The sequence below is a fragment of the Grus americana genome, chromosome 3 (genome assembly GCF_028858705.1).
Source record: "Grus americana isolate bGruAme1 chromosome 3, bGruAme1.mat, whole genome shotgun sequence".
Lineage (NCBI taxonomy): Eukaryota > Metazoa > Chordata > Aves > Gruiformes > Gruidae > Grus > Grus americana.
In genome coordinates, this window is record NC_072854.1 from 7256928 (window position 1) to 7282886 (window position 25959).

At 41.3% G+C, this 25959-nt stretch overlaps 1 protein-coding gene across 3 annotated transcripts in view; it reads right to left on the bottom strand.

Annotated features, from left to right (window-relative positions):
• Positions 1-517: 517 nt before the first annotated feature.
• Positions 518-25959, bottom strand: part of PTCHD4 (patched domain containing 4) — a 91727-nt gene continuing 66285 nt past the window's right edge. For all 3 annotated transcript variants that reach the window (XM_054821677.1, XM_054821676.1, XM_054821675.1), the window contains one exon: positions 518-2454. In XM_054821677.1, coding sequence (XP_054677652.1) covers positions 821-2454 — 1634 coding nt within the window. In that variant the 3' untranslated portion in view covers positions 518-820. The remainder of the gene's footprint in view (positions 2455-25959) is intronic.

A 25959-nucleotide genomic window follows, 5' to 3' on the forward strand; every position in this document is an offset into this window, starting at 1 on the left:
TCATGATATCTGTTAGTTCAAGGGGAATTTCACAATTCAGAAATGCCCAGACGTATGTATGGTATTAACTACCACCTGTGACCTCTTGGGATAAAGGTCATGTGTCGTATTTAAAGAAAATAAATGTTAAATTTCCAAATGGCTATGATTGTTTCTTTTCCTATATAAACAGTACCTCTATCCCTTAGCAGTACATCTTTGCCATCCATATTCACAATAACACTAATTGTGGTGTTACAGATATGCATGGTATACTAGAATTGGGAAGTACTTTGGCTTGGATTGTTCTAAACATCTACTTCCCAAGTGCATAGGTTTTTTTTCTTAATCAACTTGCTCAAGAAAAGAAGGAAAAAATACCATGGCATTTTTTTTATCACTCTTGGTCTTGTTCCCTTTTCTCATTTGAAATGTTGTTGCTTTTTTCTTTCCATGGACAATTTTATCAAACAAATCTGCCTTTTTCCCTACTGTTTACTTAATGGTAACTCTTTTTCACCTTTGCTTCAGTCCCACATACGACAGATCAAACAATTCCCGTTAGAGCTACAGGTTGAGGTTCAGGAAAACTTAATGGCCAACAGACTTTTCCCTGGTGGAGAATGAGGTTTCAAAGGAAACAATTGAGATTATTTTTACTTTCATTATTTTTCTTAAAAAAAGTTTGCACCTTGATGTGTCATGAATACCCCTTCTTGATCTTCCTTTGCCTTGTCAGACCTGGCCAGCACAAGCAGCTGAGATCTTTGCTCTATTTTCCCTGCATCTCTGTGCAACGCTTTTTTAAAAAGAAAATATACTATTATTTTTTGTAAGCCTTTCAGACTGCTGTAACATGATCAGGATTCTCCTGAATCTCTATGCATTCTATCTCTTCTCGTTCCTTCCTTTTGGCCCGTTTCTTTTTCTTGTGGTGCTTTTTGGAAGGTGGGAAAAAGGTTAGAAAGACGGGCAAAATAACAAAACAGTGCAGAAGTGTGCAACTGCCGGCAAGCAGCAAGCATTTGAACAGTGTGAAGGTCAAGTTTGAAGGCACAAAGAGAAGGGGGACCAACCCAATAAGAAAAGAAGAAACGTTCTGCAAAATGGCTGTCCCATGCTCTTGGAGGGAGTTCTTTATACACTGAGTTCGGGTGTGCTCAGTGGCTAGTACAAATGTATAAAGCAGGGGTGCACAGTGATCTATGGCAAAATTCAAAGTGTAGATAAGGCACAGTATAGAAATGCAATCCATGTCTACATTCCATAAGGTCATCAAGCCAAGGACGCCCAGCTCTATCGAGGTGACACTGAGAATTAACCAGAAATTTCCCAGAGGATGGATAACCAGGAAAAAGGTCAGTATTAACACCAGAAGGATGCCAAAACCAGAAATCAGGACAGGCATAGTTACTGATAAACCATAGTGGTCCATGAAAACAAAGGTAGGATTGAACACAATGAACTTGATGCTCTGTATAAGAGAGAGTGGCCTCAGCTTCTCCAACAATTCTACAGCCTCCCTCTGTGTGTTTTCACTAGTCCTGGCCACCAGGTACAATCGAGAAGCAATTATGTTGTTCTCATCTCCAGCTTTGGAGAAAATGATGTCATTTTTGAAGTGCTGGAATTCTGGCTTTTTTAAAAAGGAGCTCTGGAGGATGCTGATAAAGTCACTTTTGTTGGTTGCACTGATGTTACCTACTCGAAGGTATTGGTAATACTGTTCAATCCAGGACACTGTATTGAACCCCTGGCTTAGTGTTTTTAGGTCTTCTTGCACAGTGCCATTCCAGTACTCCAGAGGTTCGTAAATGTAGAAACCTATCACTGGGCTGTAGTTGCTGAAATACTTCTGCTGTATGAGGGCGTAGGAGACGCTCGGAGACTCACTGGCAAGAAGGTTGATAATGTTGGCTCCATCATTAATCTGTAAGCACCCCATAAAGGAGAAAGAGGCATAGATGAGATACAGTATCACCACAAATGGCTTGACATAGATATTGGTAATCCACTCATTGTAATGCTCTCGGAGGAAATGCTGGATAAAGTGATGCTGGTACGGGTTGGTCTCATGATGAGAAGTATGCTGATGGCCATCATTCATCATGGTCTGGAACCACACAGGTTTCCGGTCCAGGTATTCTGCTGAAGGAATTTTACAGCAAAAGATACTGTGATAACGGTTCTGCTCCAACTGGCCAGCAAAGACCAGGCAGGAACCAAAGAAGGAGAAGATATAGAAGTAGTTCAACAGGATGGAGACACACATGTTCTGGCAAAAGACTTTTACAGCTTCAATGTTGGTGAAAGGGCTTGCGCCCATGCCAAAGGCTATGAAATACAGGGAGCTTGTCATTGTATAGGAGACCATGACATCCGAGTAGGCATCTGCTACTCTGTCCTTGAATGGCAGATTCTCTCTTGTTCGACGCCATCCTGAAAGAAGTTCAAATACTCCTTTGGTTCCATGACCTGAAATGAGAAAACAAAGTATATACACGTCCATATATAAAGGGGGTCCCATAATCCTCCAGGTTTTTCATCCTCCAGCAGTCAAAAAATTTTGTCAGCTAAGTTGTGTCATGATTTTTGTCACCAGTTAAAGAAATGGAAAATTGTGAAGTGTCTGTCTAAAGCTAGATACCAGAATTCATATGCAGATGCTTAAATTAACAGCCTGATGTTCTGAGACTCTCCATGCTCAGAAATGAATTCATGAAATACCCTTTAAAAGACAGTCATTGATTTCAATGGACATTAAATTAGTTCCCAAATGGACTGCCTATATCGGACAAAGGTAAACATTCAGTTTAGTTCAAGTCTGGGGTTCATTCTTGAAATTCCTTGTGGCATCCTACTACATCTTTCAAGGTTTAAGGGATTCAGTTTGAAATATTTACAAATGCAAGTAACAGCGTTTTCTTCCAGAGAGCATAAATGAAAGACAGTATTTGAGAGATGAGTAGGTGTGACCAAGAAAGGGGCATCTTGTTCTTCATGCTGGACAAAGGGAAAAATATACTGCCATTAAGTACAAATAACCAGAACAATTTGTATGATGATTCTGAGTGAAACTGGAACTTCTCAGTGATAGAACACAAGTTTCCACACTATACGAAAGTTGTCATGTTGGAGAATACAGTACTGGCTAAAACATTGGTCCACACTGTCTAGAAAATGTATGGGGTTTTTTCATGATTATGTCTCCTGCTGTTTCTCTTTCTCTCTCAGCTATCCAGAGCTCCTCCTGGGGAGAAGGAATTCCCTTAGCTCACATGAGAGGACACTCAGGAAAGAGCCAGACATGATCAGTGCTCCATGACAGGTTCTTACTTTGTATTCCATCTTGAGAAGTATTTTAGTTGTATGATTTTTTTAATAAATGAAAGCTTAATACATGTTTCTTTCATTTTACTCATCACAGTCACAGTCCAGGAAGTCTACAGCTTTTAAATGTTGGGACAGAATGGTAAAGTTGAAGCTGAGCTTACTGGAAAAGGTTTAACTAGTAAAAATTATTCATTATGTATCAGTATTCATATAATTTATATGTTGAATACACACACACACACACACATATTCTTTTATTTCCCATTAGAGAATTTCAATTTTGGGGAAAATATAAAAAATAACATTAAAAAACACAGCCAAAAGGATTTGACTTCCGAATAAAAATTTTGGTCAAAAATAAAAACACATATTTGGATTTGAATGAGAAAGTGGAAAGTTCTCTGCACTTTGGATCAAGCCTCGACAAAATTCTGGACTATGTAAGGAAACACACTACTTAGCAGAGGAAGAAGTAGAAGCAGATTGCAGATGCTTCTGCTCCTGTTTGTGTGCCTTCACTCTGTAGTAGAAGAATTGCATGCAACAAAGTATGCACAAAAGTAATTTTTGTAACAAAATCTGAAATATGACAACAGGAGATTTGCAAATAATGAAGTGTGTAATGGTGAACAAAAAGTCTGTTGAGTTTGTCTTTTGATTTAAATTGTTTGGATTCATACAGCTGCTTACGTTGCCCAAAGCAGGCTCCTGGCAGCCATTCTAGACAGGGAAAATTACAGCATAAACTGTCAAGTTCTGTGAATGTTACCTGTTTTACTGCAAATCAGTGTCCCCAGTGAAAGATAAACAAACAGTATTACAAAAATCTTGCAGTTAACAAAAAGCTTGTGTGGAAATGCTGCTCTCTTATGGATCAGCATCTTGGTGCAGGAGGGACCTTGAACTCCCTGGTGAGTTTAGGGCGAGTCTGCTCAAATTCACAAGGCACGGTTGTCTTGCACACTGTCACTTTTGGACTGTCAAGCAGAAAGAATTGGCTCCTTGGGCTGAGTAAAGCTGCAGAATCCAGTGACTTGGATGCAGTTTTATATTATGCTTAAAGAAAGCGTGTAAGTACCCTGCCGGGTGTAGACCAGACTTTCAGTGCCCATGACCTGGCTTGGCTTAATTTAATGGTATAGGAGTTGTGTTTCACTCTCTTTTGGGAACAGTAGAGCACAACGATCTCTGCAGATGTCTGTTCTCATCCCCTCTCTATCTACCAATTGATATTGGATGATGTTTTTCCAGACATTTCTGACAAAGGTCCCTGTAATGTATGACTTTACCACTTAAAACTTGCTCATGACCATTATGTCCATAACACCTCTCTTTCTGAGCCAACTCCTGACCTCATTCTTGTCCCTTCTCTTCCAGTTTTAGGTAATCCTCTTCTTTGTCTCTTTTTGTTTTCTCCATCATCATTCTGTGATTCTGTGATTCTTTTCTTATGAGGAAGGCTGAAGGGATGAGTAGTAGCACAGGATTTCTGCTCCTATTGCTGGCTGTCATTCCTCCCATCTCCCCATACCATCAAGACTCTTCCACTGAGGGCAGAGTGATTCTACCGAGCGGAGACGCTGTTTTCTACCTCAGTTTCCTCTCTTGCCCCCACTATCACAGGTACCCTGTTGTGATCTAAGACTAATGAAACTAAAGGTCTACAGACCTCACATTGGAAACACTAATTTAGGGTCTAGCTGAGACTTTGAGAACATCTTTCCTCTCTAACTTCTCTCTTCTCCCTTTAACATGATAGTAGCAACATTGGGTTGAACCAAGGGTTTTTCTACCTCAGTTGACCTGACAAAGTGCAGGGAAAGATTTTCAACAAAAGGATGTTGGAAACAGTAATTCTTTTCCATTTCAGCCTCTGAGATTTTTGCATTCAGCCAAAAGGTCTGCCAAAACCAGAGGCTGTATTTGCAACATCACGTTTGGAGGCATTGAGGGACCTTTATCCATCTGTCTAATGCATTTCTAAATGCACTCATACTTCTGGCCACCACAGCCTCCTGCTAGTAGGAGCTTATAGCTTCATTACTTGCTGAATGAAGGAAGGACTGCCTTTTGTTTGTTCCAAACTCTCAGACAGTATAACTTCATGGCTGAGTTAAGCAAAATGTAAACCTGTTGATCCATGAGAAGTGTCTTTAATAAAACCTGTTCTATGAATGTGTCCTTCGTTCCTGGGATCTTCCATCTGAACAGTACCAGCATCTCTCACCCTGCTGACACCTCTCCTTGACCACACGTCCATGGCTAGGTGTGTACTCCCTTGCTGGCTCTCCAAGATGCATGTGCTAAGTTACCATCTGGTTGTTACCAATAAAATATAAAATAGCTGACTTCTGCCTTCCACACCCTGAGAGGAAGTACTAATCTGGGATTTTTTTCCTCTTTCTAGGCATCAATTTTCACTGCAGTAGTCTCTGAGATGTCTATCCCTCATCCAGATGTGACTGAAATGGACCCATTTTTTGCAGGCTGTTACAGATGCAAATGTACGGAGAAAATAACCGTGGGATGCTCTTGTTCGGAATCAGAGCTAAAAGTGATCGGCAAAATAAAAAAATAAAAGATTGGAAATTTATCAGAAGAAGTCCTTCTGCAGCAACAGTTTAAGTTATGATGGATTGGCATGTTCCAAAGAAGCCTTAGGTGAAACAATGTTCTACCAGCTCTATCAACAACTTGCAGTAATATTGAATTTTCTCTGCCTATTCCCAAATCCCACTTATCTGTCCACCTGCAAGGTTATGTTCACAGCTGCATCTTTACCATGTTTTTATTGTTATTAATTCATAAATTTTAGTGTATCACATTCTCAGTGATGAGTACCTGGGTGCATTTAATCTTAGTGTAGGTACGTAATGACTAATAGAAAGGGGTTTTATTGTGAAATGTATACATATGCAAAGACTACCCAAAAGTATACACTAAAGTGTATGCACTAACTTGTATTAATATTGAAAATTAAAATATTGTAATTAAACTTTAGATTTTTTTTTTCTAACAGAACAAGTAGTATCTTAAGGAAACAAAATATTGATATTTGTAACATCTTTGAGGATGAAAATTGGCACTAATTTTCTTATGATTATTGTTACACAAATGTAAAATATCCACTCATCAAAGTTTTACAGATAACTTCAGTTCTATCACATAAATACAGGAACTGGGGAACATAATGCAGTAATTGCCTGCTGCCACAAGAAGAAATCTTTGCCTGACTCGTTTTCCCACATCATTACTCTGATACCAAGTTTTCCAGTCAGCCTCTGTTGTTCTCCCCAGATAAGCAGGTCTATTCCTCTTTCCCACCAACGTTACTTATCCATTTTTTTCTGAATTGGATAGAACCCAATATTTTCCTGACATTTCTGATGATTCAGACACCACAGTCACTCTGTAAAATTCTGTTCCTTCAGCTTCATCGCTGATGTCAGTGACAGCACTGACAGTGGAGTTAAGTTCACTGAGCAGTTCTAGGAAGGTTCACAGGGTCTTTGGCTCTGGGTCAAAACTGCCAAGTTTCTCTAGTACTAACATGACATGAACGAAGTACAGCAATTTTTTATTTGCCAGACAAGCAACAGCCTATGACTACTTAAGAAGAAAGGAGACAACAGAAATTTTAAGTCCATTACTTGTGAGGTTAGGAGAGCAAATAAGGGAGGCTGCAAAGAAGGTGGAAATATATAATGCTTTCCTGCTTAAATTTTCAAAATGAAAAGTTAATTATGAGCAGATATTTAAAATAAATTTGAAGATGATAGGGACAGAAACAAGAAGAGTGAAATAACAGATTAAAGACCACTTGATTCAGTTACATTTTTTCAAGCTGGAAGAGCCTAGAGAAATGAATCAATTAAAAGCTGAGCCAAAGCAATTTCTGAAAATATTAGCAGTCACCTTAAGGAATGAATGTAGATAGGATAGTCTAAGAAGAATTGAGAGGACAAACATAGTATCTATCTTCAAAAAGGAGAAGGAAGATGACCTGCAGAACTTATGTCCATCAGCTTAGTTCCTATCTCAAAAGATAATAGAATAGGCAATTGCAAACCAATTTATCATCACTGAGAGGGTAGGAAAGTGATCAGAAAAAGCTGATAGATTCATCAAAACCAAATAATCTCAAGCCAACCTAATTTCTTGCTTCAAGAAGTAACTAGCTTAATGGAAAGGAGGAGGAGGAGACAAGCTATCTACCTCAGTAAGGCTTTTAATATCTTTCTACTGGACTTGGTAAGTTTTTTAATACTATTGTACTTAGTATTCTGACAAGCAAATTAAGGGTGTAGAGGAAAACATGGGAAATATGTATTCAACTGATTGAAAATGTGCACATATAGAGTTATTTCCAATGATCTATCAATTTTCACAGGGACATTGTAAGTGAGATTGCATCAAAGGTTCATCTTTGGCCTTGTTCTTTTTGATATTTTCTGTTAATGACATGGATATTTAGAGAATTTGTATATGAAGCTAAACTGGGGAGGAGTTCAAACCCTCTGTAGAGCAAGACGTTAAACTTGGAGAAGTGGTCAGAAGTCAGTAAGATGAAATTTAATGAAGATAAAAGCAGGGTGCTTTGTGTTAGGAAATCAAATGAAAGAAATGCATAATAAAGAATAACAGGTGAGGCAGAAACGAGGGACAAGATTGTTTAGAGGATACGGGGAACTTCAAAGTAAAAAATATTCTGTTACAACATGTAAAAAGCTGAATTAACAGTAATAGCAGATAAGATTTTTGAGGCAATATTTTTGCTTACTCTAGTATTATGGAGGCATAAACTAGAGCACTGTTTTGAAATGGGGCATGATATTTTCATAGAATCTCAGAATGGTTTGTGTTGGAAGAGACCTTTGAAGATCATCTAGTTCCAACCCTCCTGCTGTGGGCAGGGGCATTAAAAAAACCAAAAAAACCCCAGTAAAATTAAGCTGTACACCTTGGAGAATAAAACCAGCAAACAATATCCTGTTTGTGAAATATGAAAACCACAACAAAAAACTGAATGTGTTGGCCTTTTCAACCCTATATACCAGAATACCAACAGGGACTCAATAACATTCAATGGCAAAAAAGTTATGAAAAGGACAGCAATCAAATATTTCTCATTTCTACTGGGAGGAGGACAAGGAATCATTGGCTTCATTTGCAGAAAAAAAAAATTTAGGCTAGATATCAGAAAAAGCAAAGCTTTCTTCCTGCGAGTGTCATTAAACACTGGAACACACCATCTAAGGAGGTCACAAAGCCTCCTCCATTGCAAGTCTAAAAAAAATAAGGTTAGATTAGTAAATGTTAGCAGAGGTGCTAGATACGTCCTCTCTTAGTGCTGTGAGGTGGATTATATGAGGATTCCTGAGGTCTCTTACATCCCTACTTTTGTACCATCACACCTAAATTTGACGTAAGCATGAAAACCAATCTATCTTCTGTGTTGTCTTAGACAAAGCGTGCCTGTTCGGCATTTGCCTGTTGCTTTTGCCACAACCCATCAGCTTCTTGGGACAGGAATTTCATCTTATCACACAACATAATATCCACTGAGACCCCAGTCTGAAGTCACTAGGCACTGCTGGAAGGAGGGGCTGGGTACTGCCAGCTTTTGTAAACTTTCCAAGAAGGAGGACCAGCACGACTCCGTACTTTTTTGGGTCAAGGCACAAAGAAGAGGGTTTGCTGCTCTAGGTGATAGTAGTCAATGTGGCTTGTTGTCTATGCTATATCTCAAACCAAAACTGCCATGGATATTGTAATGGCACTTTTAATCACAAGGAAAAAAGAGAAAAAAGCCTTAGAAGTAAGTGCCACAGCACGGCTTTACTAAACATTACTGCACTGAGAAACCCAAGTATATTCAGTTTTCATTAACAGCTACACTTGTAATCTTGCCACATATATACAGGATGCAAGGACAGTTTCTTTGAAATCAATGGTGGGCAGTAAGTATATTTCTACCTTAAAATTCTTTGCTGTGAGTCTACGGGAAAAGACCTTTCCATTATTTTGTCTAGAAAAATAACTTATAACTCATTGAGGGGGGAATGACAGTTCTTTTTCCCTGGGAATAAATGAACAGGGCACATGAAGATTTTATTCTTCCTTGGCACTAGGAGGGACCGGTTCACCTCCTGGAAAAACTGGGCTCGTTTTATCTAATTGATGTCCCATCATATCAGGGGTCATGGCCATTAGTAGCATATTGACATGACTTTTCTCTGCTCAATTAAATGTTTTAGGACTATAGAGTATATTTGGGTGAAACTTAACAGCCTGTGGTATTCAGAAGGTGAGGCTATGATCTAATATACTCTTCTGGCCTTAAAATTTATGAAATTATGAACTTATACAGGTCTATTGATTTGAAAATATGCCCCTACAAGGCATAAATATAATAATAAAAATAAAACCTACAGAGGGGCTATAACCTACAGAGGAGAAACGTTGCATCTCAACACAGTGCAATGTAGGATGCATTTGTTCTTCTGCTTAATCATTAATATTAGTATCCCCAGTTCCATTTAGAAAACTGAAGCACAGAAATTAAGCAAATTAGTCACGGTTGCCAAGGACCATCCACATTTCAGAAGGGAAGAAGCAATAGAAAGAATGATTAAACTACTTCTTTATGAAGAGTTGGTAAATCCTTGTGGTCCTCAATGCAGAATGCAAAGAGGATTTGAAGCTTGGTGATATCTTAGGTAGCATTAGAATATATGGGGAGACAGGTACCTTAATCTATACTGTTTTCCATAAAGGTAAATCTCAGCACAATGCATCCGGGTAAGAAGTGAACCTTGACCACAAGGCAGAGTAAACAGCTTCCCAGCTTGATTAGGGACAAGGAGAAGATAGAGTATATTTTTAAAAACTGATCTAAAATATAGGTAGGGAAAGAATGCTTTTAATTTTATATCTCTCTAGGTACTTCTAAAATGACTGTAATTTAATTGTTCACATAGTTTGATTGTTGACCATATCTTTATTTAGTTTTCCCTTAGCTATTGTGCTGTTTAGTGGTAACAAGGGTAACTAAGGGGGTCTGATGAGGCAGTTGAGGGACTAAATCCCTCTCACACTGGTTAGTGTTAGTTTACTTTTTCTCCAGAACCTCAGTACAAGAAGTGAAGTAGGACCTCATCCTACCGGTAAGATGACTGGGATGGTTCAGGCTTTGGGGATAGAGGGTCTAACTGTGGAAGCAAAGCACCACCGACTAGCATTGTCCAAAGGGAGGAGGTTCCTTGAGCCATAGGGATGATCAGTGATATTACAGTATTTACATCTTCTGAATGCCACTGAGCTTACAGCAACAAACATATAGAGTACAGCCAAGATCTGCCAATTAACCTCCTGCAAAACTTTTGTTTTCACTGAACATATCATAGAATCATAGAACCATAGAATGGTTTGGGTTGGAAGGGACCTCAAAGCCCATCTAGTTCCAACCCCCCTGCCATGGGCAGGGACACCCTCCACTAGCCCAGGGTGCCCAAAGCCCCATCCAACCTGGCCTTGAACACTTCCAGGGATGGGGCATCCACAACCTCTCTGCGCAACCTGGTCCAGTGCCTCACCACTCTAACAGTAAAGAATTTCTAACATCTAATTTAAGTCAACCCTCCTTCAGCTTAAATTCTTTATCTCATTTGACACACAGCATTTTGTGATATTAAAAAGCATCTAAACAGAGGAATTAAATAATTTCTAGGTACATTATCCTTGTGATGCCATGGCATACACATATTTTTCTCTAACCGGATTTATGCAGACATGCTGACAGAGGGGTTTATATTCTGCTGTGCCTTTCCATTTTGAAAAGTATGCAGGGTAGAATTGTTCATTTAAGCAATAGATCCCTATCATAATAAATCAGCTAATTTACAGAGCTGGGGTTTGTAGAAGGAGTGTTTAACCAAGTGCAATGAAACGTCAGACAGTTGAACCATGCGTCTTTAGCGACAAGGACCTCAGGGAAATCTCCAGTGCTACACAAGGAATTTTGGTATTGCTAGATTTTAGCACTTTTGACAAATAACAGCAAATGCACTTAAAGCTATCACAGATATCATAAATGAAGTCAGTTATGCTTAATAGATATTTAGATTTCCTTAAAATTATTTCTGCTAGCCTATGGCCTCTTTGCACACCTGAACACATGAATGGCTTCCAGCTCCCAAGTTTTGGTGTATCCCCATTACAATGTGAACCCCATTAAAAAAGTAACAGCGCATCATGGGGCACTTCTGTTAAACATACAGACTATGTCTGATGCCTTCATGTGTGCTCCAAGTGATTGCATTTATTTCTGCTTGCATGAGGACTTCTGAAAGCCTTTTAAATAATTCTGGGAATTGCTGATGAGACCAAAACATGAGTCAGTCTCCTCATGGACATTTCAGTGGAGCCTGGCAGTTAGCAACCCCATGAGTGTTTGAGGCTGAAAAGCAATGAGGAGAGAGGCAAACATTTGATTCTGTCCGGCGTTTGCTGTACAATGGCATTTCAGAAGAGCTCAGTATCAGCCTAACACTGCTCCCATAAAATATTTCCAACTTCTCAGGCACAGCCATAGCTGTGGTAGCAGATCTGCAGTGACCGCAGCAGGAGATGTTGACTGCTTTAGCCTGAGGTTATTTATGCGAACAACTCCCAGTGAATCCCTTTCTCTTTTCACCTGTTCGAAAGGGAGCTGAGACTTTCAGGCTAGGAGCCTGACTTTTAGACTGCTAAAATTACATGAGAATAATCAGATCTTCTGTCTCCATCATGTTTTCTTAAATCTTTCCATTGCAGAATGAAGTATATATAGAAACATATGACTGTAGAAGAAAATGTAATGATGTAGCAGTCATAGCAGAGTCCCTCTGTTAATTTACCTTCCAAGATCCTAAGGAACATCAATCTGTAAATTGCATTAACGCCAGTCTGTTGGAAACACAGATGAAAAGTGATGGTTCTCTTGCTCTTTTGGTGTCCTTTCTTTTACGTACTCTTTTCACCTAATCATCTCCACAGTCCTTGACAGCCCCCTCACTGTACCCTTTCCCATCCACCTCAAAATAAATGTTGTCCCAGACATCATAAAGAAGCCTAGACATGATTAAGCAACTACAGGAACTGGGCTGAATCTCATGGTGATCATTTACTTACATGTCACATCCCTTTGGCACATCCTCAGTCTTTCATCAGTTTCTGTTTCTTGTTTTGCAGAGAAGGCAAACACTTTTATCCCAGTTCGCACAGAGGCCAGCGTAATGGGACCTTGATCTTGATTTGAATTAAGAATTATTAATGCTAACATGAATTCGGCATCTCTGATTTTGAATTTTATCCAATTTTGGATCTTTCATATTGACAAGGCCTTTCCAGAGCTTCACCATAAACAGACCTGGGTAGAAGTCCGGGGTTGAGCACTGGAGATGAGCCAAAGATCTGCTAGTCCAGACACAAACATGTTTGTAACTGAACCATAGTGACACCACTTTGCATTCAAGGTTTGTTTGCTACAGTTCATTTTAAGGTCAAATTTTTAGATTTTTCATGCCTGGAAGCTCCTCTTCTCGTTAGAAGAAACTGAAATATTAAATAGCACACCCCCCCCCCCCCCCGCCCCAGCTCCCCCCACCCCATGCACTGAAACAGAGCTGAACATGGAGAACATTTCAATGGATGTGATTAGTCATCAGCCTGCACACCTCATTATGTGAGATTTACGTTTGAGCTAACATACACTGCTTGCAAATTGTATATAAAGTTGGAATCCTGCTTAGTTTTCTGCTGTGCTTAGCAATGAATTAAAATGCTGTTTCTCATCTAAGCCTTTTAATGAACATTGTAAACAAGGACTGCACATATGGAAATTGCTATTCATTGATAGGAGTTTAAGTGACATACAGAAGACAAGGGAGTGAATTTAGATCAAGCTATTAACGAATTTATTATATATTCATTTATGCTAAAAGCATAGGATGGATTTGTGACACTGATCAGAACACCCTTTGTTTATCACCTGGATTTGATAATCCAGTAAAATCCAAAAGAAAATCAGATGAATAAGGCACTAGTGAGTCTTAAGAAAGGAAAATGCTTTGATCAAGTGTGGATTCTGGCATCCAGAAAAAATAATCTATACTTGAATCATTATACAAACAATGATTTTGGTCTTTTGCTACTTTCCGGCAGAGAGCGAGCGATTGTGGATTCTTCAAAGAAAAGCAAAAACCTGGTTAAATAGTTGGAGAAGCAGATAAAAAGAAAGATAAAGTGTGAAAGACTATGTGTCAGAAACATGACTGGTGCACTTGTAAGTTGGAGCAAATGAGAGTGCGTGAGTGTTTGAGGAGAGTGGGACAAGTTTCTGGAGTTATCCATGAGGGAAGCGCATAACCTTCTCAGTGGTGGGACCCAGTTACGAAAGGGGAAAACTTTTACCTTTCAGTGGCAAGATGCATTTGTCTGCACAATCTGAAGTTTCTGAACTGCAGGATGCCAGAGTGTAGCCAGCAATAAGCAAAAAAGTTCACCCTTCACTCTCCCCATGAAATTAATCATCCGACCAACCGACCTCTCCTTACTCAACAGCTGGAAGGTCTCCTGGGCAAAGCTTCGTGGGGCTTTACTGCCCTTTGAAAGGGGTATAGACTGTCTGATTGCGGATATTTCTCACACATCCCGAAAGCCTAATGGCGCACCATCTCTTCACAGTGGCTGAAGATCTGGTCCTCTGGTTAGCTTGGTTCATGGGGTTTGTAATATGCAAAAGGGCGTGAGTACTACATCTTGGCTAAAGTAGCTCATTTTCAATTGCTACCCCAGGGTCAGGTTTGAGCTGAGAAAAGCAGGGCTAACTTTTATCTTGATAGTTAATGCAAGTCAAATCCATTCCTTCTCTATCCATTTCTGCCTGGAAATTACTCCAGCCAGTGACGCTACGGTGCAGAGCATAGCATACCTGCTCTTCACTCGGCCACTGAGGTTTCCATGGATGTAAAAACACACCTTTTCTGCAATGAAGAGATAGCTCCAGACCAAAGGGAGAGAACCCATCTGCTGACAGGGTGATATTTTTAGCAGCACTGTTAGTGCAGGATTTGCTGACATTTGTTTACTTCAGAAAAAGGATGGGAAGGCAGAGCGGGAGGCAACGTTAGACTTTTGCTTCTGTTTGCTGGGAGTGAAGGAAATACAGAGGACTGACTCAGCAATTTGAAAAATAGGTATTAAATCTCCCTTTCCCTTCCCCAAAAGCCCAGGTTCTGCATTGCACAAGGATGTGGAGGAAGGCTGCTCTGCTGCGCTCGCCAAGCCCGAGATGACGGCGCTTGGGAAGGAGGCATTCGGTGCACTGCAGCACCTCAGCTCTGGCTCGGGTTGTCCCGGCGGTGGGACTGCTCAGGCAGGGAAACATCCTCCCGTTTGGCTGCGAGACGCAGGCAGCTGCCGAGCGGCTGATGCAGCGATGTGGCTGCTGCCCTACGTTGCGATACAGAAGCTGTGCTGCTCACACAGTAATGCCATGGGGGACCAACAGCCCTCTCCCATATTCCCAGCTTGCCCCTATAAATTCACCCTGGGGATCGCAGGTTGCAGATCCAGGATGTGTAGGTTACATATATACCATTTATCAAACGGCAGTGCCAGGGAACGCTGTGGATGCAGAAATCGATTCAGCCAAGCTGCCAAATGATTATAATGGTCCTCAGCATGCCTCTGCATCAGCAAAAGCCCATCCTGGGACCTAAGAGTTTCCTCTCATTAGACAAAGAGTGAAAAGCAAAATGAACCAGAGAGACAAGAAATGACTTACCCAAATGACTGGAATAAAACCCCTTCTCCTTACATTTCATTATGCAGCTTCATTGAAAAATTACAACTGCAACATATTGATGCTGCGCCTGCTGCTCCATGACTCTCAGCTAGACGTATACCAAAATTGTTCAAAACCCTGTAACACTGATATGGAGCATTCAGGACGTTAAGAGGACTTGCATACATTCATGGAGGAAAACCGCATGGAAAGGGTTGTCAAAGTCAGAGACAACACATTTGGACATGGAAGGCAGTGAGCCAAAAAGCAGCTGGAGCCTGGGGAGGGTGTTTGGGGAACATGTGGCTTTACGCATGACCTGTTGAAATCCTCACTTTTAAAGCACTTGCCACTGGCCACTATCAGAGATCGGGTGCTGAGCTAGATAGACCCTTTGGCCTGAATCAGTCTGACTGCTTTTATCTTCCTGCGTATGCAGGGGCTGACCGCATTCAAATCCGTATGCACGTGATGAATGAATTAAAGCTGTGCAACTTTTCTGGCCCTTAATTCTGGCATTTAAGTTTTTGACTTTACTAATTTTACTCTTATAAGGACACCATTTAGAAACCTGTCTTTGATGACTCATTCACTACATGGTCTCAGGTCCAATTTACCCTCACCATTTGTACACAGCATTGATTACAAATTGATTATTTTACCATGGGTTGATATGGCAGTGCATGCATCGATTCCCTCATGCACCACACACATTGATGAATATCGTGACCTCTGTGAGGTTGTTATCGGTATTACACCAATTTTTTGGCAGGGAACTTGAGGAAAAAAGAAATGTAGTTTTAAAATATCACCAGGATCCATCAGTGAGCACACAGCATTGACCAGGCCTTGTTGTCCTCATGTAATGCAGGGCTTTTATTGCAATTTATATGGTTAAAGCCTGATATCAATCAATATACGCGTATGTCACACTTCAGGGATTCATATCTTGGGTGCTAGACCACAACTCAGAAGAAACAAGCCATGCAAAGTAATAGGCATCTGTTAAAATGTGTTGCTTTCCCAATTTTGAACGCAGCACACGACTGCTGCTTCTCCCGCACGCCCTAGACTCCTTCCCTCGTTGCTTTTCAGCCTTTTCAAGAGGCAGAGCTGCCACCAACGGCTGATTCACCCCCCCGAATCACTGGCCAGAGGCCCCTGTGAAGAGCTGGAATTAGACCAATGCCTCTTTCCTGGTTTCGTGGTGCATGGCCTCACTTTCAAGCTGCTTCTCATAAAACCTGGCGAAATGGTTGTAAATAAAGCACAAGATGAGCTTTCTTTTCATGGCAAAACTCCCACAGACATCTGATTTGCCCAGTGTTGGCATTAAAAATATGAGTAGGCTGACTTGTGTGGGACTTAAAAAAAGCCTTTCCCAGTTAGCAGCATTTAGCAGCTCATTAATGTATCTGAAACATGACCTCTAGCAGTCTGTCCCAGGGGGGTATAATTAATTATTTTTTCACTTAATTATTATGCTGACTAAACTTATTGTAGTCTTAAAACAATATATGAGAAACATTTCTGTTTTGGGGGAGGTTCTTTTCACTAGGAATACCAGGAGCAGTGAGCCAGCTGACTGCCCACCCTTTTCCCAGTATTATTTTGAATAGCTATAACTTCAGATGTGAACAATTTTTAATTTAGTTTAAATATGTACTTTCCTGGTACCTTAATGAGGAAGAGAGTTGGAGGAGGACTGGAGAGGGAGTACTTTCTCTGATGAATCTTTTGTTATGCATAGGTCCCAACAGGGGTCATTGGAGATTCCTAATCTACATCCATTCTAATGAATTAAATATTTCTAGGGTTAATTTTCTGTCACAGAGGCCAGCTGGTGCAGTCTGAGCATCACTACGGTATTTTACTTCTTTAGCATCCAAAATAGAATGGCCACATCCAAACTCTAATTTGCACATGGGAATTACTTGGGAAAGTGCCACGGACAGGGTAAATCATGCCAGGGAGCATGCAAACAATTTAATGCCGTATAGACAGTCACAGCCCTGGCCCTGTTCTCTTTCCTCGTAAAGGCTTCAGCCTAAGGGTAATGCTCTTCTGCCACTGCACGTGCACAAGAATTGCATCGATGCTGAATTTCCTAGTACTGTTGAGGTACCTGTCATATTTATATCTATAAACATGTGGGGAAGTCTTAATCCCTTTGCGGGTATGGGAGAAAGCACAATATGCTAAATCAGTTTATCATTCTTTTATAAAGATGACTACACTGTAGAAAGTACTTACAGCTGTACTGGTGGGAAGGAGAGGGGCTGCCTTACTTTATAGGATAACTGAAACACCAGTGTCTCACTTGTGCCAGCTTTAGGACCAAACCCTCAGCTGTTCTAAGCCCATCACTCCCACCTGACTTTACTGTGTGCATTCATTAATTTCCCCAACCATTAAAAATAACAGAGTTTTTCATGGTAACAGGAACTGGGGATATGATCTCTGCTTTTCTTTTCATCTGACGAACTGATTCAGCTATCTTCCTTCTCTAAGAAGTCTGACAGGAGATTGCCCCTTATAAGAAGCCCTGTGCTGTGAAAGAAAAAGGAGGAATGAGGAAACTGCTAGACCCAACTCCTTCAAACCCTCTTGGTTTAGTGCTTTTGATGCACTTTAAAATGCTGCGTTGTCAGTCATTGCAATGGATGTACGGCAGAGAGAACCTGAGCCCAGACTACACAGCATATTTAATTGCTTGTTAACTCTAACTGGGAGATGTAAAAAACCTGGAGAGAAGCAGCCAGTTAGTCTGTTACCAAAAGAGGGTTTTGCTTGCTAAGCTCAGAAGAAAGAAAATTATAATCTACACCAGAAGCAAGGTGCTGACTGTTCTCAATGAGTCACTAGTCTCACGGCATGCTTCTTTTTATTACTTTTATGTCAGCAAAGCTTTGTGAGTAGCACTTCGCAGTGTGCTCTCAGTACTTTGCATTTACTCAGGCAAATAACAATAAATATAAAATGAACAAACTGTATACATAAATCACTGCAATTTAAATGTGGGACAGAATGCAAAGTTATGTTTTGTTTTAAAAAGAGATTTTAAGATTGTTTGTCTCCTTCAGAAACCTATATATCAGTTTAGTTCAGATGACTGTTTCTGAGAATGTTGCCCATTCATCCAAAATATGACATCTTAAATTGCTGTTTTGTTTCAGTTTTAAAGAACTAAAAGTGATTTCAGATATTGTCATGAGTTATCATTTTAAGACTGAGCCAGAAATTTGTACTGTTTCAGTCTATATCTCTCAAGCTGATAAATGATTGTTATAATGGTGTTTTCATTCATAAGGATTCAACTGCACTGTACAAACTTAAAAGATTGCTAAATACAAACCAGAGCACTAGGGCAAAAGTTAAAAATATAACAGCAAGGAGTATTTAAACTAATTTTCTTGGAACATCATTAGCTGGTGTCTCTAAGAGGTACCCTGTGTCTTCCAAAGCATAATTTCCAAGGGATGTAGTAAGTTACAGAAACAAATGTTTACCCATAAAAAAATAACTATATAATTTGCATTTTGGAATGTCTTTTTAAATATAATCTTATTCTCATATATGCAATGTTAATATTGAATTTCTTTTTCTTTTAAATGGGAAGGTGAAAGCTTCATGTAGCCATGCTCTCACTATACACAGAGTTCTGCTGCTCTAGCACCAGATTACTGCAACCTAATGCTGTTTTTTCAGGATTTGCAGTGACACCCCGGTTTCCTCCAGCAGCTCCAGTTTCTGGTGTCCTGGGACTGTGCAAGAATCCTGACGCTCAGCTGAGCAAAACAAAGTTTGTCTGACAGCGTCGTGCCTAACAGTGCTTGAGCCTGTTGACCAATTTCAGTCAAATTTAGCTCCAGGGAGAGGCGTCAGGTTTCTATGAGTCTCACAAGAATCTGGAGCTGAGTAGGGGCTCTAGGTTTCTTCAGGGTCTCCTTCCAAGGCAAGGCAGGAAAGGAGTTTTTCTTTTACTTACTCTGTCCCATAACGCCTGCCAACTGGCCAGCATGCCCATACCAGCCTGACAGTCATGCGTGCACTTCTCTAAATTAACCACATCTGCCCTAGGTGACTCACCACATCACAGGAGGTGATGGGGAGGCCTGTGGCCTAAAGATGGGATTTGGAGCAAGATGTTTGGGAGATATTATATGGATGAACAGTTGAAAAAAAGTCATATTCAACCTGTTGGAGTCAACACATTGCTAATTTTGCTGCTGTGGACACTCTTGCCATTGCAAGTGTCATAGGAAAACAGCTATTGCTGGAGATGATCCTGCTCTGGAAGAGCTGTGATCAGCTCCAGCCTGTGACACTATCACAGGCTGCAATGTTTGTAGGACATCCCCCGACCATGCATGTCAGGGTTGGCTTGCTTTCCTCCCCCAGCCTCCTCATTTCTGCTTCACTCTTTTCTCTTCGGGGTAAGAGAAGACTCAATGGCCCCTGGAGGAGACGTGGAGAGTGAATTAAATCATGACATTTCTAGAAAAATGTGTTTATGAGAAATGTGTCTGAAGCTGATGGTACAAAGACAAATGTAACGGATAAGGGAAAGAGCTGGGGGTGTTCTAGTATCAAGCTTAAGGGACCTGGGAAGACTTTGGAGTACTGTGGGAAAAGGTAGAGAAGAGAAAGTACTCGGGGAGGGTGGGACACAAGGAGGGTTAGGAGTATTGTGAGAAGGTGTGGAGCTGACCCAGCAATGCAGGCAGCCAGTCATAGCTATCTGTATAGTGATATGAAGCTGTTCTGTTGTGCTTCATGCTGGGATGTCCCAGTGCAATAGTCATCAACTCTTCCTTACTGCAAACTGTTCCATAGTAGAACACATCTTTCCAAACTAGAGTGTTTCTGACCTAGCTTTCCTCTCTTTAGACTTCTGATTATTTTCAGTCCAGTTTACTTCAGTCCTCCAAGCTGTCTCCATAGATAGTGCAATACATGGTGAATAGAGAACTCAATATGACTACGTCTGTGCTGTTAAAGAAATTGAATCAGGGACTATTTCCTGGTCTGGAGGCCAGCTGCACAATCTGGTCATAATCTTAACACTAAATCTCTCTTCTCAGACTGAATGGCTATCTCTAAGTAGTTTCCAGCTCTCAAAATAAGTCTAGTAATTGCTCAGAAAAGTCCAAGTTGTCCCTGACCAAAAGCATGGCAGGGGCTCTGTACCTGTACGAGGATCCACTGTCCCGCTCTGCCTGCCCTCTGGCACTGTGAATTTACTAGTACAGACGCAGCCTGAGGGTCATCCCAAAGATGTTCATTCCATGTAGTCATCGTGAGCAGTTCTTTTTCTCTCAGTTGATCTAGCTTTCTTTGCTGTGTAACTTTAGGTATTTATCTGAGGCACCTAATCATCCTAAGGTTCCTCTGTAACCAGAGGAATCATAGAATAGTTTGGGTTGGAAGGGACTTTTAAAGGTCATCTAGTCCAACCCTCTGTGCAATGAGCAGCGGACATCTTCAACTAGAGCAGGTTGCTCAGAGCCCTGTTCAATCTGACATTGAATGTTTCCAGGGATGGGTCATCTACCACCTCTTTGGGCAACCTGTTCCAGTGTTTCACCACCCTCATCATTAAGAATTTTTTCCTTATATCTAGTCTAAATCTACCCTCTTTCAATTTAAAACTATTGCCCCTTGTCCTGTCACTACAGATCCTGGTAAAAGTCTTTCTCCATCTTTCTTATAAGCCCCCTTTAAAAACTGAAAGGCCGCAATAAGATCTCCTGGAACCTTCCCTTCTCCAGGCTGAACAACCCCAACTCTCTCAGCCTTTCCTCATAGAAGAGGTGCTCCAGCCCTCTGATCATCTTCGTGGCCTCCTCTGACTCGATCCAACAGCTCCATGTCTTTCTTGTACTGGGGACTCCAGAGCTGGACGCAGTACTGCAGGTAGGGTCTCATGGGTGGAGTAGGGGGGCAGAATCCCCTCCCTCGACTTGCTGGTCACGCTGCTTTTGGTGCAGCCCAGGATATAGTTGGCTTTCTCGGCTGCCAGCACACATTGCCAGGTTACATTGAGCTTTTCATCAACCAACACCCCCAAGTCCTTCTCTTCAAGGCTGCTCTCAATCCATTCTGCACCCAGCCTGTATGTGTGCTTGGGATTGCCCTGACCCATGTGCAGGACTTTGCACTTGGCCTTGTTGAACCTCATGAAGTTCACACAGGCTCACTTCTCAAGCCAGTCCAGGTCCCTCTGGATGGCATCACATCCCTCAGGCATGTCGACCACACCACATGGCTTGGTGTCATCTACAAACTTGCTAAAGGTGCGCTCAATCCCACTGTCTATGTCATTGTTGAAGATATTAAACAGTACTGGTCCCAGTACAGCCCCCTGAGGGACACCACTTGTCACTGATCTCCATCGGGACATTGAGCCATTGACCACCACCCTCTGGATGTGACCATCATCCAACTCCTCATCCAACAAACAGTCCACCCATCAAATCCATCTCTCTCCAATTTGGAGAGAAGGATGTTGTGGGGGACCCTGTCAAAGGCTTTAGAGAAGTCCAGATAGATGACATCCGCAGCTCTTCCCTTCTCCACTGATGTTGTCACTCCATCATAGAAGGCCACTAGGTTGGGCAGGCAGGACTTGTCCTTGGTGAAGCCACGCTGGCTGTCTCGAATCACCTCCCTGTACTCCATGTGCCTTAGCATAGCTTCTAGGAGGATCTGTTCCATGATCTTCCAAGGCACAGAGGTGAGGCTGACAGGTCAGTAGTTCCCAAGGTCCTCCTTTCTACCCTTTTTAAAAGTGAGTGCAATGTTTCCCATTTTCCATTCACTGGGGACGTCACCTGACTGCCATGACTTTTCAAATATCATGGAGGATGACTTGGCAACTCCATCAGCCAATTCCCTCAGGACTCTGGGATGCACCTTGTCAGGTCCCATAGACTTATGTATGTTCAGGTTCCTGATCTCTTACAGTGTGAAGGACTTGGTCCCCCAGTCCCTGTCTTGAGGTCCACTCACTCAAAAGCTGTGGGAAGATAGGTTGCCAGTGAAGACTGAGGCAAAAAAGCTGTTGAGTACCTTAACCTTCTCCTCATTCATTGTTACCAGTTTGTCAGTTGTGTTCATCATGGGCAGTATGCTTTCTATTGACCTTTCTTTTCTGGCTGACACACCTGTAGAAATGCTTCTTATTATTCTTTGTGTCCCTTGCCAAGTTCAGCTCCAGCCACTCCTTGACCTTCCAGATCCCATCCCTACACAACTGAGCAATGTCCCTATACTCTTCCCAGAATACCTGTCCCTGCTTCCACTGCCTGTGCATTTCCTTCTCGCCCTTTAGCTTGACCAGGAGGTCTTGACACATCAATGTCAGTCTCCTGCCTTCCTTTCCTCATTTCTTACACCTGGGAATTGAGAGCTCTTGTGCTCTATGGAAAGCATCCTTAAAAATTTGCCAGCTCTGTTCTGCTCCCTTGTCCCTGAGGACAGTTTCCCAGGGGGTCCTATTGACCAACTCCTTGAACAGCTGGAATTTTGCTTTCCTAAAATTCAGGGTCCTCACTTTACTCTTCACCTGACCCATATCCCTGGGGATTGCAAACTCCCCCAGTACATGATCACTACAGCCCAGGCTGCCTCCAATCTTGACATCATCAATTAGCTCACTTGCGTTGGTGACCATCAGGTCCAGCATCACATCCCCTCTGATAGCGCTGTCTATTACCTGGCTTAAAAAATTATCCTCCATGCACTCTAGGAGTCTCCTGGATTGCCCACAGCTCACTGTGCTAATTTTCCAGCAGATTTGGAGGTGGTTGAAGTTCCCCAGCAGGACGAGAACCTAAGAGCGTGATGCCTCCTGTAGCTGAAGTAAGAAGGCACTTCAGCTGCTCTGTTGGCTGTGTCACCTTCTTAGAGGAACACACCTTAATTCCTTTGAGGTATTTCATCACTGTTTTCCTGTTGGCTCCTATTGCCTCAGGAGCCCCTGGCTCATCTCCGTAAGACTTCAGGTGTGCTTCAGTGTACCCAACATGTCTCAGAGCAACAGGCCGAGGGCCCTCGCTAGCACCCCATCCTTCTAACCTTGGCATGTCATCCCTGACAGCTTGTCAGGGGAAGGCCTCATATTATGTCTCTCCCCCTTCAAGTCTAGGACAACCAAGCTTGTCTATTTGGAGATCTACAGGTCTCTGTTTCCTTCTATTGACTTAGAGGCAGGTTGAAAAGACAGAGATTCAGATGTAGACAACTCAGTTATGTCAGGTGGGACGAGCCCAGGTATGTGTAAATAAAGACCAAGATTATCTCTTAGGAATTGGCTCATTTGTTGAGGTAGGGATTTGTGGTGAAGCCAAGGAGGCGGTTGGCAAAGCTGGATTTCCACACCATGAAGTGGTCGGGCAGATTGTTATATTTTGGCTGTTATGTGTTGGGGTTGTTTCTGTGGAGTATTCCGAGACCTTATAAAAATATGTGCTGATATGAACTGAAAGTTGTTGTGGACTTGAGTTATTACTGTTAGGAGATCTACTTTCTCCATGCCAACAATAGCTAGAAGAGATGCCCTTGCATAGTAAAGAGAGCAATATCTGATTAGCAGGGAATAAAACCATGGCGTCAGCAGATCATACAAATGTTATGGTTGCAAACTGCCAAGAAGCCTGTCATCAATTAATTTTCTCACAAACCATTCTGCAGAAAATTCTTCTTTGCCTTTGGCACTAGCAGAACGATGATGGCAGATTTTATTACTTCTGGAACAGCAGAATGGGAGGTGGTGTGTCCAAGCAGACTTGCCAGCAGCCCAGATGAAGGCGGGTTATGCTCATATATCTCCTCTCTGTCTGCCTCCTGGACTTTCAGGTATGAATTAAGCAGAACAGAAAACAAAATGCTCATTCTCATATTCTTTTATCTCTTTTTCTCTTTCTTTCAGCATAGGCCATTGAGAGACCTTTCTCAATTGCTTTTCACAAATTTGTTTGTTCAGGTGTAACTTTCTTCTTCTCTGGTGTCTACTGACTGGTAGAAGGGTGCTCAGTGTCCCCTGGCACTTGGTGACTCCCACTGCAGTGATTCTTGCAGCTTGGCAGGAAACCCAATCCCAGCCTTGCTGTAAATGATTGCACTTCTGTGACCCCCATTTTTGTCTGCAAATGCAAAAAGCTTAATGCTGGTAAGTTCGCCCTGAGCTTGCCCTAGAGAGAAGACAAACTTCTGACAGAAATCACAAGTTTTTGTTCAAAGGAAGCAACGATTCTAAGCTCTTGGGCTACAAGGGTGAAGAGCCTAAACTAAAAAATACAGGTATAGAAATTACTGAAGGCAAGGGTCCTGTTTTGGATATTGTTTCAGGTTTGTTAGCTGGGAAACTTGTTCACACAGTAATTTACCCCTCAAACACTATCCCTTGAAGAAGACCTTGGAGACACATTCTAACCTACAGAGGCACAGTTTGACTTGAATATCTACTCGAAGATGCAGCTAATCAAAATGAGCTAGCCGCAAACCTTTTTATTGTGATTATACTTCGCAATTTTTATCACTGCTCTTGAAGTATCCCATCATGTCTCAATAATTTTTCCCATCCACCTTTTATTTTCTACTAAAGGAGAGGAATTACTTTACCCTTGGTACGTATTCAGCATCTATAGGAGCGTGTTAGGTTTTTTTGGAACAATGAGGAATCTTGGTGGAAAATTTTTTCTATCCTTATTCTTTCAGGTAATTGACTGAATTGTTGCCATTATATTTCATTTTATTTGCTATCTTCTACCATAAAATTTGGGTTTGGTTTGCTATAAATTTACAGAGTACAAATGTAACCAACTTTTTTTTTTTTTTTTAAACACATAGATCCTTCCTCCCCTATTCTTAGGAGCTGGCTTTAAAAGTGCCTTTTAAATACATAAACCAAGTGAGATGAGACAAAGTGAGAGAACAGAGAATGACTGTCTTGTTTGGGGATTATGTCACTCATCTGGGCCTGAATCCAGTGCCATCTCAATTCAATCACTGATTCAAAAAATATTGTCAGGGGAGACCAATGGTGCTTAGATAGGCACTGTCTCAGGTGATGTGGAGACTGTGCTGGACTGTGAAGAAGAGGGAACTGTTGCTCTCAGCTCTCAGGCTGACGAGGGAATTAACCCTGGATCTGGATCTAAGCAACTGTAGGTGCTCTTTCCATTGATCTACTGACAGGAAGGGGATACTTTTCATCATTTGTTAATACAGGTTTGTTGGGGGGTTTTTTTGTTTGTTTGGGTTTTTTTTAATTTTTTTTTTTTTTATTTTCCTGTGCTTTGCCTTTTTTCCCAGGGGTCTAAAAAAGTACTTTGATTCTGGCTGAATTGAACATTTTATGTCAAAGTAATTTTTTTCAGCATTTTGGCAAGAGAAGGATGGAGAGTTAGATCCAAGTTTTTCAGACTGAGAATCCCCACCTTGAACCTGAATTTTATAAATCCCTGAAGAAGTTGTCCTACAGAAAATCCTTAGGTGCTTAAATGTAAGTTGATAGACTTTAAAGAAACTTTGAAAAGAACTTCAAATAAATATTTAAAGGACTGTAAGAAGAACCTGGACATTTCTCTAACAGAGAACAGCCTCAGTAAACACTAACTTTCACATGACTTTTAGATTCCTTAATACGTGTGGTCCTACTCTAACATCTTACATGCTTAGCTTGCTAATGTTCATTTTTCAGACCATATTTAAGTATGGAAACAACCGGCCTGATTTTGCCTCAGTTCCCACCTCCAGCTGTTTTCTCTACCAAGTTGTACATGGTATTCCCTGATATTTCTTGTTTAACCTTCAAA